Source organism: Adiantum capillus-veneris, chromosome 4 (genome assembly GCF_014529385.1).
Source record: "Adiantum capillus-veneris isolate H3 chromosome 4, ASM1452938v2, whole genome shotgun sequence".
Lineage (NCBI taxonomy): Eukaryota > Viridiplantae > Streptophyta > Polypodiopsida > Polypodiales > Pteridaceae > Adiantum > Adiantum capillus-veneris.
Genome location: NC_140934.1, coordinates 20,043,218 through 20,059,996, shown reverse-complemented (window position 1 = coordinate 20,059,996; position 16,779 = coordinate 20,043,218). Strand labels below are relative to the sequence as shown.

The window sequence follows — 16,779 nt, the reverse complement described above, 5'->3', positions numbered from 1 at the left end:
AAAAAAGCAGATGCGGTGGGCAAACATCTTGTCACAGTTTCACTTCTAGATTCTCCATATTTAGGGACAAGAATTTGGTGGCAGATGCTTTGTCTCGGAAGTCGTTGGTTCTGGCTATTTCCGTGATACATCGTAGGAGCTTCGAGGATATGGTCGATTAGTATGCCACATATACAGATTTTGCAGACATTTTCACACGGATACGGGATGGGGAGACAGTAGCGGGATATTCCATTCAGGATGGCTACTTGATGAGGAAACCATGTTGTGCGTTACACAGCCGTTGAGGGAAAAGGTTATGACTGAATGCCATTGTCCGCCTTTTACGGGTCACCGCGGCATTACTACCACCTTGAAAGGGGTAGAGAGATACTTCTTTTGCCCGAGACTCAAGAAGGATGTGGACGAGTTTGTGCGCAGTTTCTTGGTATGCCAGAAGGTCAAGTTTGACAGGCATAAAGCACAGGGATTGTTACAGCCTTTGCCCATATCCACTCGCCCTTGGGAAAGTATTGCAATGGATTTCATTTTTGATCTCCCGAGAACACAAAGTGGTCACGATGGTATCTGGACTGTTATTGACAAATTTAGCAAGTAGGCTCATTTCATTCCAGTGAAGAAAACAATCAAGCCGGATCACTTAGCGAGACTGCTTGTGGCCCAGATCTTTAGATTACATGGCATGCCCGAGATGATTGTCTCTGATAGGGATCCCAGGTTTACGAGTTTGTTTTGGAAGGCAATTTGGGAGAACATTGGCACGCGGTTGCAGTTCTCGTCATCTTTCCACCCGAAGATTGACGGGCAATCTGAGATTGCTAATTCAGTGGTACTCGATTTATTGAAGTCTTACATCTCGGATCAAAAGACTCAATGGGAAAAGTACTTACCTTTGGTTGAATTTGCCTACAACAACACGGTACACTCTTTGACGGGGAAGGCGCCATTTGAGATTATTCAAGGTGTTGCGAAGGTTCCACCCATCGTAAGCACGAAAGATAAGATTTTTGAAGCTGATGAGTACACACGCGACTTAGACACCGCTTTTGCTAAGGTCCGCGAGGCTTTGCAGAAGTCTCAAGAAAGACAGAAAAAGGCAGCGGGGATCGCCATCGTCGTGATTTGAAATTGAAGGAGGATGATTGGGTGCTCTTACGTTTTGAGAAGGCTTGCCTGAGAAAGAAAAAGGGAAAGGAGAGGCCTTTTCCAAAGCTTAGTATGAGATACTACGGACCTTTCCAGATCTCCGAAAAGATCAATGATGTCTCCTTCCGACTGAAACACCCTGACACTTGGAAGATTCACAATGCATTTCATGTGAGTCTCTTGAAACCTTTTAAAGTGATGTGCCTGAAGATGGGGAGCCTGATGAGCAACACGAAGTGGAAGAAAACGAGGAGATCCTTGTTCCTGAACAGATTTTGGCACATAAGGACACAAAGAATAAGGGTAAAGTAAGAAGGCGGTTCTTGGTTAAATTCAAGAACTATCGTGCGTTGGATGCGAAGTGGATGGAGGAGGAGGACCTAGCAGATTCTCCTCAGATTTTGAACCTTTACCTTGAAGCTTTTAGTTTAGCATAGTCTACTCCAAATGGAACCCCGAATTCAGTTTGGCCGGAGATCTGGTGCAGTGGATTGTACAAGAGGGGAGTTACTCCGCTCCTTTGTCAACAAATGCCTCGATTTTTGAATACTAGAGTCACTGATGTCTCTTTGAGCTTCAGGGATACTGAGACCTGACAATATTCTGTTGTATGACTTTATGAAATGGAATTCCGGAAAATATGAAACTAATTTGTTCTTGACTTGTTTAAGTGCAGGAACTGATAGACGAAATGACTGCAGCATTTTGATCTGAATGATCTCGATAGACATGGTTGCAATAGAGATTTGTCGATCGGACATCTATGAGGTCTTGAGTAGATCTAGATGCGATTGCTAATTGCATTGCCGATAAATCATGGTCTGAGATCCGAATGAATGTTGAATGTGATTTGTCATGTGATGTCCTGTGATGTCGTGTGATGTGACTGTCGATTGGTACATGTGCTAGATGTGTGTTCCTAGTGCGTCGGTACTAATAGTCAATGTTTGCTAAGACAATTTATGGCCTCTATTTGTTTTGCAGGCGTAATTGAGGGCAATTACAATGCTTTCAAGAGGGGGGTATGTCACAAACTGGTGACGTGGTTGCTGCATACACACACATCCGCCTGTGAAATGATGACGTGGCTTCCCTGTAAGAGGCTGAAATGTTGACGTGGCGAGGCTGCCCGAAAAAGGCGGAATGGTTGACACGTGGCAACTGTACGGACGCCCACAAAACGCGGTGCAATTTGCGGCAGCGCAGCTTTTGGACATTGCTTTATTCTACGCAATGGAGAGAGAGAGAGAGAGAGAGAGAGAGAGAGAGAGAGAGAGAGAGAGAGAGAGAGAGAGCTCTTTTGTTTGCTTTATTTTGCTCTCAAGAGAGAAATGAAATGAAATGAAATGTTATATTAATGTCTTCAAAAGGCCAAAGTGACCTATGAGACCAAAAAGTTACAATGCGGTGTATCTGATACAAAGTCAGATTAACAAAATAAATTAAGCTAGGATAACAAGATATAAATATTGCGGAATCCTAAACTAAGCTGATAGGTATGAAAGGTAGAAAGCTTTTGCTTTGTTTTTACAAGGCTTTTGATTTCAACTTTTGGGCTTTGCTTTTATCATCCCTTGTAAACATTTAAATATGTGGGCAGGGCCTCACAACTCAGAGCATCTGGACGCAGAGTTTGAGAGTGAGGGCCTGCCTACACTCTTGTACTTTGAACACAGATTAATACAAAAAGAAATATCGAAAGGGGCGCCAGTCTTTGGGGCCAATATCTCTAGGCACGGAACTCCGTCGGGCCAGTGTCGAATCAATTGTGAACTGTGAACTGTCTTGAAGTGATTCTTTGAGGTGTCGCGGTAGATTCTCGACTTAGAGTGACCAAGTTTGTTACAAGAACCAATCAGCCAACCGCATAAGAGACAGATAAACGTCCTTGGTTTTTGGTTTGCCAAATTGTGCAAAGTGCTATCGCCAGGCTTTCCACTCAAGCTCAAATTCACACATCGACATGGAACAATTGTCCAGTCCTATAAGAACTCCGATGATGTGGCAGCTGTACGGACAATCGAAAATCTGCGTTGACTTGTTGTCGTGACAGCTTGTACAGATTTTCGCAATCTGCGGTGACTTGTTGACGTGGCAGCCTATACGAATTTCCGTGATTTACTCTAGCTGGCTTTTCAACGCCAGCTCATTCTCTAGCACTCTTCTGGGTGAAGGTGCAAAGCGTGAGTACCTGCATTGTACCGAGTTCAAGTAACATAAAGAAATACTGATGGTTTGGGGCCAGTGCTCTCTCAGAATGGAACTCCGCCACTCCCTGTGTCGTCTATCTCTTTCAGTTTAGTTGTTATTGAAGCGCTAAAAGTTTGTTCAGTCTTTTCTTTTCTAGTGGCACGTGGTGCTCGTCTCGTGACATGATGTGTACAAGGTTTTGGGCACCCGACAATGGAAAAACAGAGAATTACAGCACGCTGACATTGACTTGCATCTCACTGGAAAGCTTCCAAAATGCAAGGGAAAGTGTCCTTGACGTGTACTTTTGACCTACAGGGGTTTTTGTGTCGTTATGTTGCTGAAGTCAGGTCAGAAACCTGCTATTTCAGCCCTTGACAGGTTTGGACAGCTTGGTGAGAGTTTGGTCTATGTGTTCGGATTGTCAATTTTCAATTGAATAAAGAAATACCGAAAGGGGGTGTCCGTCTTTGGGGCCTACAGGGTGTTGGTCTTCGTGTGCGCAGTGATGATTTAGTCGATGGACGCATCTGTGTTCTCTTTTCTTCTCAGTGCTCTGTGTAAAGTTAACAGGTAATTGAATTAGTACCGCCCTCTACTGTGTGCTGGCCGGTTATACATATCCATCAAATATACACAGTGTGTATTCATTCTTTGAGTAGCCAATGGAATAAGATTGAAGAAACTCACCTTTGGAGCTTCAGCTACATAGCTGTCAAAGGTGGTAGCGAAGATGCAATAAAGGCAAGAATTGGCTCATGATCCGGTGGACACCTGGACTCCGATCTAAAACACTTGCAATGCCACATACATGAACAAGGCACCTATGGAGAAGAGAGATCACTGAGGTAGAAAGAGACAGGACATGTAAGAATGAGAGAAAGAGATCTACTAATAAAACACGCTGCTCATACAAGTGACCAAGGGTGGTCCGGCATAGAATTGACATGCCCAATGGATAGACCCGAGGTACACACAACTGCGATTACTATTGACATTGCCAACTGCTCGTGCACATGAGACCATTGACACGGTTTCCACATGAGTACCACCTACAACATGCTCTGAGAGCATATATGTGGTACACCTCCTAATGACTAGATCTAGATCTGGATCTGCATCTCGAATGAGAAACTCTTGCCACTGCATGATCACAAGGCCTGTGTAAGGCCGCCTTGAGGAGACGTTGCACCTTAAGAGGATCTCCACGCATTGCAATTGCTGTCCATGAAAAACGCTAGGCTGACCTGTTGAGCGAAAACGTTGGTTTGATCCACAATAAAACGCTGGCTGATTTGTAGCAAAACGTTGGTTGTCTTGCACAAACTACAACCCCCCTTGGGGCACGCAAGGGAGGGCGTCCCCCTCTGGGCTCTACTGCATACTGTAAGAGGTATACCTGTTGCTAAATTGGCTTTATCTGACATAAAAATAATTCTAAATGAATTATTGGATTTATGAGTGAGGGTTTTCTCGCTTGGAACAACAGGAAAAATAATTCTAAATGAATTATTGGAATTTTCAGTGAGAGGGTTTTTCTCACTAGAGACATCCGAATATAGAGTATTCCTAGTGCGTCATTCAAAGTAATGACGGGAGCAGCACTGAGAACGGGAATATCATTAAGGCCACCAGGAACGGGTACTTTTGATGCGTCACATCGGATGGGTGACAGGGAGCATCGGAAAGAAGTATCCGACCATCCGGGAATGGACATCTCTGATGCATCATAGGATGGGTGACATAGAGCATTGTGAAGGAGATTGTACCGTAAGTTCGGTAGGAAAGGACTAGGTGATGGGTATTCCTGATGCGTCACAAGGTGGGTGACGGGTGCATCGGAAAGGGGATATTCATGGTCAAGAGGAAATTCCGAATTGTGTTGGAATTGTGCACAAGGAAAAGCAAGCACTTGAATGAAGATGGGTTCAGAGGAAACTTTGAGGAAAAACAGATGCTTTCTGAGAAAGTGGGATCGCTTTTCGGGAAAGCAGATGCTTTCCCGTGAGGAAGTCTATGTCTGCATTGCAACTGTGCGTGTGATTGCATGCAGGGACGCTTGGGAAGTGCTATGAAAGCATTGTTTTTAGGGAAAATTACCAAAATACCCCTCTAATTTGAGGAAATTCCCAAAATACCCTTGTATCTATTTTGGTTGGAATGTTCAAGATTTTCTAATCTTCATTCGTTTTTGACAATTGAGATCCGTTTTTGAGTGCTTAGCATGTAATTTGTCACCACTTACCATTGCAAAAAAGACAATTATGTCTAAAAATAATGAAGCAATTCATCTCCAAAGCCTACGTAACCAACTCAAATTGTAGTTTTAGCATCTTGTACGATAGACAATCACTCTTCTTGTGAACACCTACAAAAAAAATTATTTTTCGAGAAATTTAGTCTCACAACCAAGGGTATTTTGGGAATTTTGGAAAATTTGAAGAGCATTTTGGGAATTTATGACAAAATATCGGGGGCATTTTGGGAATTTTTGAAATTTGAGGGGTATTTTGGGAATTTCCTCAAATTAGAGGGGTATTTTGGTAATTTCCCCTTGTTTTTAACTTATAAGGTTTTATTTAGTTTTTGGGTAGATTCAAACTATTTTTAAAATATGCCGGCCGCCCATTTAATATAAGTGGGCAGCCATCTAATAAATAAGGCAACAGATCAGCCAACGTTTTCTCTCTCTCTTTTTCTGGCAGAACAGCGAAAAAAAAAAACCCCGGCCGCGATCTCTACGCGAGCAGCTATTTGTGCCCGTGGCTAGGAGCTATAAAAGCATCACATGCCCTCATTCAGAGGGGACGATCAGTTTTTGCAAGAAGGAGATCCTGTTGCAGAGTTCACCCGCAAAGAAGACATTTGCCGGTGATGCCCATGATTGTCCTAAGTGTACCCGATGTCGCCAAGACCCAATGCGCGAGTTTCCTCGCGAAGAAGTGCCTACAGAGCGTGTTTCCATTGCGACAAGTTGCTGTTTTTCTCTGTTTTCAGCCCATAAACGTTGTAGATGGGGCTGATTTATGAGAAGGAACCCGATAACATACCTCTTTTATGTGTAGGATTGGAAGAGAGGATTTTCTATGTAGAGATCTCTTCCGGGAAATTGCTTTTTCGAGAACCGAGTTGCGTTACGAGCGTCGAGACTTTGAAGTACGATTTTCATGTTATGATCTCTAAGTATTTGATTGCAGGTGTACTTCCTCTTCGTGAGGGAGTAGCAGAAGAGGAAGGCATGAGCCTCTGCAGGAGAAAAGCGCTTTGAGGAACTAGAGCTAGATCAGCCCAAGGGTTTCGTACCCAAGTTTGGGAAGCAGATTTACGGATCGTAGAGAGGTAGACTCTCGAGATGTGATCCGGAAGTTGAAATTCCTAAGGGAAGGACTTTGTGTCCAGGAAAGCGGAGTTAATTTGCACGAAGAGGACTCTGGAAACAGAGTTAGAAAAGAGTTGCAGGGATGTCATGCCCCGAGTCTGGAAGGTGAGATCCAGAGGCGAGAACCTTGATTCTCGAGGATCTGGAATAAGGAACGGAAGTTCCTTGGAATAGGGTTTTGCCCTAGGAATAGGAAGCCGAGGCTTCCAAGAACCATCAAGTCTTATTCTAGAATGAACGTGGTAACACGTTCGGTTCAAGTGCTTGTATAGACTTCTCTTCTGTAATAAAGATACTATTACGGGGGGGACCAGCCCATCTTCTGGTCCCCAGTACTGTGTCGATCTTCTCACTCTATCTATTTCTCTCTATATCCTTTGGCTTCAGTATTAAGTGATAAATTCTATTTATCCGAGTATATTTTTTATATTGTTACACGCTCCCATTTGTGACAACCCCCACCCCCCCCCCCCCCCCCCCCCCCCAAAAAAAAAAAAAAAAAAAAACCCACCTGCATATATAGGCCCAAATTGAGCCTGCCCGACCCCGTCGTACACCTCCATGACATGATAATAAATACCAATAGGAGATAAGCTTTGGGAGAAGAGGCACAATGGCCCCTAGGGCTGTGGGAAATCACTCAGCCACTTGGGTATAAATACCCTAAGACTGCAGGAGACACAATGGCCATGGAACTAAGCCAAAACCCAAGGGTAAACATGACTAGACATATCCCAACATGATAAAACAACCTCACACTCAACATGTCTGGTTCTTCTCTCTACAGGGTACTATTCATTTGGGGACCTTCACAGACTGCAGCTTTTGAGAGACTTATGCAGAAGTTGACTACTGGCAGTGTTAAGGTCACTAGACCTGCAGAAATCTTTTGAGGTTTACTGTGACACTTCTGGAAGCAGTTTGGGAGCTGTCTTAATGCAAGAGGGCATTGTTGTAGCTTATGAGAGTTGAATGCTGTCAAAGCAAGAGAGGGTTCAATAGATTTATGAAAAATGCAATTATACATGCTTTGACTCAGAGAAGGCATTACGTGCTCGGTGCAGTTTTACGGTGTATTCAGATCACCAGAGTTTGAGATACTTCTTATCCCGGAATAAGCTTGCAGATAAGCATATGAGATAGGCGAACATTTTGTCACAATTTTAATCCCAAATAGTATATCTGAAGGGAAAGGAGAATGTAGTGACAGATCTGATGTTTCGCAAGCCAAAGATATCCATTGTCACTTCAGTGCATCATGAGGATTTTGATGCGATGGGAGAGCAATATGCTATAGATCTGGATTTTGGTGCCATTTTTGATAGAGTACAGAGTGGAGAGACGGTGTCAAGCAATTCTTTGAAGGAAGGGTTTTTGATACGAAAGACCATGTTGTGTGTGACACGTGGTTTGTGGAAAAAGGTGTTGACGGAGTGTCACAATGCTCCTTTTGTTGGGAATAGGGACATAGAGGTGACACTTGAGGGTGTTGAGAGATACTTCTATTGGCCACAACTCAAGAACGATGTGGCTGAGTTTGTGTGTAGCTTGGTATGTCAGAACAACGTGAAGTATGACAGGCACAAAGTAAAAGGACTCCAAAAGCCTTTACCGATTTCAGATCAATCATGGGAGAATGTAGCAATGGACTTCATTTTTTTGTAGCTTCCGAATACTTAGAGTGGACATGATGGTATTTGGACTATCCTTGATAGATTCAACAAACAGGCTCATTTTGTATCGACGAAGAAGACAGTGAAGGCCAATCAATTGGCAAAGGTGTTTGTCTCCACATTTTTTTTGTGTATCGTGGAATGCTGTTTCATATAGAGATCCCTGATTTGCTAGTTTGTTTTGGACAGCAGTGTGTGAGAACGTGAGTACTATGCTCAAAATCTCATCTTCAGTTTTTTCATAGACCGATGGACATTTAGATATCACCAACTTAGTGGTATTATACTTGTTGAAGTGCTACAACTCTATGATGAATTTAGTGCATCTAAACATCACTAGAGATCATTGCGATTTGGATCTGATGATTGAATGATTCATTGAATTCACAATCTATGTCTGAGGTCTTGTTGTGGACAAAGATGTGAATGTGATCGTAGTGCATCAAGAGTTCTATTTGGATGAGATGACTGGATACCGATCTTAGTGCAGCATATGTTCCGAAAGGATGCGATGGCTAGAGAGCGATCTTGTGCATCGATAGTTCTAGAGTGGATGAGATGACTAGATCGATTGTTTGCATTTGAGTGTTAAGTGTGAACTATGTAAATGTCGATCCGAAATCTAGTGTGGATTAGAATTTATGCAGATACATGCTTTGTGAATGAACTATCTTGTGGGGGATGGTCATTTGCATGTTTGGATGGCATTTGAGAAATGATGTGAATTTGGAGTGACGGGATTTAGTGCATCAAGACATCTGTAAGAGATCAGTCTGGTTTGGATGTGATGGCTAAATAAGTCATAATGATCACAGTTCATGTCTAAGATCTCAACGGGATAGGGACGTGAATGTGATTATGATTGTTTAATGACTTGTGTCACAAAGTGATGACGTGGCATCTCTACAGAATAGGAGAGCAGATTGTCAGTGATGACGTTGCAATTTGTAGGGATTGTTGACGTGTCATCTCATAAAATGCGATGCGATTTTCGAGAGGGCACGTCAGTTGCCACATCATGATCTGCTCTCCTCTTATGTAGAGATGCCATGTCATCACTTTGTGACAGCTTGTGTCTTTGGGTGAGAGCATGGTTTGAAGTGGTCAAATGCAATAGAGTCAATGCCTACTGAGCTATTTTCTCTCCACATTGTCTGTTTTGCAGGCATTACCAAGGGCCATCACTCTTCTTTTAAGAGGGGGGGTTATGTCACAAATTGATGACGTGGCACATGAACTCTCAAAAGAGAGGAGAGAAACAAAGATCGTTGATGATGACGTGGCATCGTTGATGTGGCACCTAGCCACATGTGAAAGGGGTTTTTGGATGCCACAGTTTTTAGCAGAGCTTTCGAAGCCAGCCTTCATATCTGTTGCTTTTTGACTAAGTGTCTTTAAATATGAGCCGAGGGGGTCATTCTCAACAGATCAGTGCATGGTTGCACATGTGCAGAGTGACTCCTCGGCAGTTGTATCCTGTGGATTATTTAATAAAAAGAGAAGTACTGACAGGGGTGCCAGACTTTAAGGCCAGTTCATCTGGGAGTGGAATTCTGCCACTTCGTGTTTGGACAAGTTGCCAAGTTAAGGTCGCATATTGTCAAGTTCTCAACTTTGTACTAGTTTGGTTATGTTTTGCCTCTTCTAGGTAGGTATGTAGTAGTTTCTCATTTTAGTGTTTAGCGTTAATTAGGATTTTAGAATTGGTCGTTTTAGAAGTTGCATGTGGAGTCTGAATGTTAGGATTAAGTCATTATGATGTCTTTTCCTTGTGTGTTTTAAAGTTGAGTTCTTGCTTCAAAGTTTCTTTCTATGAAGCATTTTCAAGTAAATAATGGTTTGGTTTTATTTTGTTGTTTTTCAAAGAAACAATGAAAGTGATGTAATGTTTCTTGTTTCCCTTGCTTTTTCTTTTGGAGAGACTCTTATAATCCGTAAGTTCAGACTTTTCTGACCTTATGAAGGTATATGTATAACAAATTAGCACATGCACACAATGGTTTGACAATTTTCTATCTGCTTGCAGACAATTTTTAATGCCCCACCTGGAAATGACCCAGTTGCTGTAGACTTGTGGAGCATGGGAAAAGGTGCAGCCTGGGTGAATGGTCATGGTCTTGGTCGCTACTGGTCCAACTTCCTGTCCTCGAACCTCGGCTGTGAACGCACCTGTAACTACCGAGGTGTCTATCGTCCGGCCAAATGTGCACAAAACTGTGGTCAAGCTTCACAGAGATGGTAGCTGTGTACTTCACTATTTCTTCTGTGAGTTAATCTACATACATTCTAACTTTGCGTAAATATGCCGCGTAGGTTCCATATTCCAAGGTCATGGCTAAAACCATCAGGTAACATCTTCGTGTTGTTGGAGGAGATAGGTGGAGACCCAACACAGATAAGCTTTGTGACAAGGGTACCAGAAACTATCTGCACCTTTGCATCGGAAAAATACTCCATGCTCAAGACCACAAATGGTACACTTCAAATGCCTATGATGAGGCTCAAGTGTGGCCCAAATCAAAAGATCTCATCTATTCAGTTTGCAAGCTATGGTAACCCTCAAGGATCATGCCAATCCTTCAAACATGGAAACTGCCATGCAAACAGGACGGCTGACATCGTTGAGCAGGTAAGCTATCTCACATTTATTTGGATAATCATGAGAAATATACTTAGTAGTGACGGTTAAATTTTGCTCACTGATGGAAAGACTGTTGCAGGCTTGTGCTGGGAAGCAACAATGCTCCTTGAGCACAACAAACATGGGCCTACTTGTTGGAGAAGATCCATGTCCGGGTCAGCCCAAAAGCTTGGCTGTCCAAGCTGTTTGCACATAAGAACCTGCCCTACCTCCGACGTATCAAAATTAAAACAATCCCAACACTTAGCTTTCAATAACACAGGCTTTGATGTAGATAGTTTGTCATGAAACCAAAACCTGTAACATACACACATTCCAAAAGGCACGAGCAAGAAAGAAATTGATAACATTTCTTCGTAGGTACCAAAATTTATACTCTCTCCATACTCGGCATTTCAATTTTGTGGTACAAAGGGACTTCTCACTTACGGAGCATTAAGGCTCATTGATATGGAAGTATTTTCTCTCATCATTTGCAAAGCTGTTCTATCACCAACAAATATAAAATGAATAATGAGGCTTAATAATCCAAAAGCAAGAATCGCCTGGTCGCAATGCATGCCTAAATGATGCTGTCAAAAAACAATCTTGCTAAGAAAAGATTAAAAAAAGAAAGGGAATATTTGCTGTGATAGGATCATCTTCATATTACAGGAATAACATTTGAGCACGCCTTGACATACGCCATAGATCCTTAATCATCATCGGTTGGAAAATTTTAAAGAAACAGCTTGAAGCACCACTACATCTGTTTTGATATTGAGACTTTCTAGGCTTCCTCTGTTCGAGAAATCAATTTCTTCTTGCATTAGTAAAGACTGCCATATTGATCTATGATTTCACGACTAGAGAGCATCCATTTTCCCTTGTAACTTCCTCTCCTTTCTTGTATGAGTTCACCTCTTTCAATTATGGGTATTTATGTAAAAACACCAGATCTGTAGCTTAATGAATTGGCCAAGCTTTCTAAAAGCTCAGAATTCGATTGAATCCGCGGTCTCAACACAGACCTATAATTTATTGACAGACCTATAATTTATTGAATTGCTTTGATTTCTAGCCTATTGCCTAGCTTTTCAAAAGCTCAGAGTAAGGCTTGAGATGGGGGTATACTAATGAACAACTACTCCATCTTTGAGTGCAAAAGAGCTTATGTAACAGGGAGCTCCAGTCCTCCTCTGGTTTTCTCGACTTCTAGCTATATCCATTTACCTGCCAGATTATGACAATCTTTCTGGATCCAAGACCTCCCTCCCCAATGTAACATACATTAGCTTTACCAACAAGCCTGACTAGACTACCTGAGCACAAAAAATTCCTGGAGATTTGAGTAACCTTAAAGAAGCTGAAAGTTTGGAGGTTTCCAACTGGGCAAAAGGACAATAAGGCGGTCAACTATGCTTGACAAACTTAATTGCATTCTCCCTTCTCCTCCTTGAATATACTTAAACCCACTACCATCCCTACAGCATTGACGATAGAAACCACATGGAATGCTCAGTAACTGAATACTTTTCCCATACCTTAATGACATTTTGTGTTAATACGGCAAGCAATGGAATGGGAGATCTGGAATCAACCATATCCTTAATGATTTGCCACGTGTGTCGAGAATGCATTCCAAGACTAAAAGTAACAGCAGCCTGTTGGAATGAGATTACATGCCCAGCAGCGTCAACATCTGAGATCAACTCCATGCCATTTTGAGGGAGAAAATATGCCTGTCTAGGAGCTCTGCTGGATAAGAGTCTGATAAAAAAACCAGACTCCAATGCAAACTCTCAAGTCTAAGTGAATTGCCACTTACATCATCTCGATCATGCCACAACAACTGCATTGTTACTTGTTTCCAATCAACTAGGGCAGCCAAGAATCTTAGCTTCAAATTTTCCAAAACCTGCATGAGAACACAAAAAAGCAAACATTGGCGTCCAAGGCTGTTTTTATTCCACAAATACCAACTCTTTGGGGACCCTCTTGATTTGGTTTATACCCTTTTTTACTTGACCTTGGAGGCTGTGCTCCCTGAACACGAACTACCATGGCGAACCACGAACATGAGGGGGTGGGATAAGGGTGGTTATCGTACCCATCAAGATCTGCAGTGGAGATTTCATGGCATAGTAAACTCGAGTACAAAAGTAATCTAGGAGCCATGCCCCCCACCCACCTCGTGACTAAGTGACATGGGCATGGCAAGGGTGGGATCTACGGCGGGGGGGATTGTGGGCCGTAGATCTGAGTGGCGGTGCCGAAAGTAATCTAGGGTACCATATATTATTTTCGATGATCGCCGTTTTGCATACATGTTTTAAGTAAATTAGGGCCGCCATGCTTTAGAACGCGCGCATGGCAAAGTGGTTAGGGCACACGCTTCTCATGGGTGAGGTCACAGATTCAAAACCCTATGCCCGCAAAATGGGGCACCCTAGATTACTTTGGAAACACGGGTACTCCTGATTACTTTCCCACAATCCCCCAGCCGTAGATCCCACCCTCCCATACCCGTGTCACTTAGTCCCGAGGCCCCACCCCCTCTTATCCACGATATTTGAACCCACCCCGTAAAGTTTTCCACACATGCCTTAACGACGTCGCACACACTTTCTTTTAGTAATGTAAGATTTTGATTTACTAATGGGAAACCTCAAGGCGAGGAAAACCCATAGAAAACATTACATGAGGTAAATAAAAAAACAGTCAAAGTAGAGCTCGTACTTAAGGAAGGAAAGCTTATCCAAATCATGGGCAAATTTAAGAGACTGTCGAAGAAAGGTTTGAAGAAGCATGCATAATTCACTTGAACTTGCTAGAACATGAGAAAATTGCGGGCTCTCCAAATTGTCCAAAGCATCTGGAATCTGACCAAGTTGAAAAAGCATGCATACGGCAGAAGCATCAGTGAAAGCACTTTGAAAAGCCAGAAATATCGACCAAAAGGTATCCCAGGGAAATGAGTGCAAAGACAAGTAGAGACGTAATCCACAAATTGCTGCGTATGAGAACAAAACCACAATAAATGTGGAATATTCTCGGTGCCAACATCACAACGAACACATCGCAAGGAAGCCAACCCTCTAGATCAGAGAAATATGCCAGTTGGGAGAACCCCAATGATACATCACATAAACAATTGTTCTTTCAAAGGAAGCTTAGCATGCCACACTTTCGTAACTTTGTTGCGCCACCATGCAATAGCTTTAATCATATTCCATAGGATATGATAGTGATCCTCTATCCAAGAAGATGACTTCAAATTGCGATACACCCTCTATCCAAGAAGATGACTGCAAATTACGATACACCTTTTTTGCAAATAAAGATAGGATCGAGGAACCAACATAATGCCAATCAGCAAGTTGATCCTCAACGGCAAGCAATGTGTTAGGTATTCAAGCCCGAGTTCGGCTAATTTGTCGGTATACCCATGGGCACATGCCCTTATGGCATGCTGATAAACAAGCAGCTACAAGTCAAGTTTGCATGGCCTTTTTTTGGCTTGATATATACATCGTAAGGTTTTTAGAAATAACCATCAATCAAAACAATAGCGTGTTCAAGCTGTCTCTCTCTCTCTCTCTCTCTCTCTCTCTCTCTCTCTCTCTCTCTCTCTCTCTCTCTCTCTCTCTCGTTTGCTGCATCTTCTCCAAGCCATGGCTCCCAACCGCCAGCACCTGCCGTAGCTGTGCCCATCAACTGGTATCAGAGCTTGGTGCTTAGCCTCGAATCAGCGCGCGCGAGCGGCCGCTAGCAGAGGAAAGAGAAATCGACGCCATTTGCAAAAAATCACCCAAAACCGGCCTCAATCAGAGTGCCCTGGCCTGAGCAACGTTTTTCGACATGTCAAGTGCCCTGAACATATTGTAGCTCGGACCTATCGCTTGCACCATTGCTATGTTACAGAGTTCTTTTTTGATTGATTTTCACATTAAAAATCAAGTGTCCACCCATTTTTTGGTCCAAACTCCATAAGCCAGTGGGCATTCCCACCCTTGGGTACATTCCGACTCCGCACTTGGTGATTGGACAGGAAATTGATGTTTGATGCCGTGTATGAATCTTCAACTCCGAATTATTGGTCATGGTAGAAAACTTGCTTTCCTTGTCCTTGTCACTATCATCAGAAAAGTAAGGCGCTTGATAATGACATCTTGCACAAGCGCCGAACGCCTTTTTATGACCCGCTGTTGCTATCCTATAAAGTGAAGTACTTGTACTTGTGCATTTTGCACAAGTATCAATCACCTTTTTATGAAGTACTCGCAATTTAAATTTGAACAGATCGTACTTGATAGTGATTGATAGGTATTATTTAAGACTATGAAAGAGTTAGAACCAAGCGAATAGAGGTCCCTGAGGGGTCTCTGGGACCTCTATTTACTTGGTTATGACATCATGAGGCCCTATGATTAAGATATAGCAATTTTTAAGCCCACGGATGCATCCGGAACGTCCAAAAACCTTAGGATAGCCCAAGGGCCGCTGTTCGCTTGGTACTGACCTCATGAGGCCCTAGGCTTAAAAATGCTATATCTTGAGCTAGAGACGTCAGATTTCAGCGTTTTAAAGAGCTATCTTATGGTTTTTGGACGTTCAAGATGCATCCGTGGTATTATTTTTGTATTTTGAAAACAACTCTTATGTGTTTTCTCTCATCGCACATCACAACACTCATTAAGATTCACAGACATGGATTTTTGTGTACACTTAAGTTGGGCTCTCCAAAAGCATTTTGTACGAGCATGCATTTAAGTGATTGAGCAAACTAGGAGAAATAGAATTCCAAAAAAAAAACTTTTGTATTTTTTATAATTACCTCTCTCTATGCTGAGTTGGCGTTTCTTACAGGGCCCAAAATTGAGTCCAAGTTTCTCCTAATGAGAATAGCGTGTTCAAGCTGTGTCGATCTCTCTCTCTCTCTCTCTCTCTCTCTCTCTCTCTCTCTCTCTCTCTCTCTCTCTCTCTCTCTCTCTCTCTCGTTCTGCTGCATCTTCTCCAAGCCATGGCTCCCCACCGCCAGCACCCACCGTAGCTGTGCCCATCACAATGGAATGGGAGATCTGGAATCAACCATATCCTTAATGATCTTCCACATGTGTCAATAATGCATTCCAAGACTAAAAGTAACAACAGCCTGTTGAAATGAGATTACATGCCCAACAACGTCAATAATATCTGAGATCAACTCAATGCCTTTTTGAGAGAGAAAATATGCCTGTCTAGGAGACTTCTGGACAGATAAAAAACTAGACTCCAATGCAAACTCTCAAGTCTAAGTGAATTTCCACTTACATCATCTTGATCATGCCACAACAACTACTTCGTTACTTGTTTCCAATCAGCTACAAGACCGAAAATAAGAGGGTAGCTAGGAATCTTAGCTTCAAATTTTCCAAAACCTACATCCCACTATGAAGGCTGCCAGCAGGTGTGGATACCGCATGAGAACACAAAGAAGCAAACATTAGTGTCCAAGGCTGTTTTTATTCCACAAATACTAATAACAGCGTGGCCTTCCTTGCTATGACATGAGAACACAAATGTAATATATTTAGACCCCATAATTCTTTGGAGTACATAGCTTATCCATAGCAAGCAGCTTATCCTTTTTTGTGGGAGCAAGTAGATAAAAAAAATGGTCCAAAATTTGAGACATAAAAGCATGAAGGCAACGAGGTGGCCAATGCAACATTGGTAGAGAGAACTGCATGTATACCATCAAGATACATTGCACTATTTTGAGTCGTACA

The 16,779-nt window shown here is 42.5% G+C and overlaps 1 protein-coding gene across 3 annotated transcripts in view; it reads left to right on the top strand.

Annotated features, from left to right (window-relative positions):
* Positions 1-12,529, top strand: part of LOC147458829 (beta-galactosidase 6-like) — a 41,729-nt gene extending 29,200 nt beyond the window's left edge. Inside the window, exons 15-17 of one of the 3 annotated variants that reach the window (XM_086510257.1) lie at positions 10,415-10,626; positions 10,702-11,017; positions 11,099-12,529. In XM_086510257.1, coding sequence (XP_086366383.1) covers positions 10,415-10,626; positions 10,702-11,017; positions 11,099-11,317 — 747 coding nt within the window. In that variant the 3' untranslated portion in view covers positions 11,318-12,529. Of the gene's footprint in view, positions 1-9,553; positions 10,362-10,414; positions 10,627-10,701; positions 11,018-11,098 lie in introns of those variants that run through there. The other 2 variants (XM_086510258.1, XM_086510259.1) reach the window with 2 other exon arrangements.
* Positions 12,530-16,779: the final 4,250 nt, after the last annotated feature.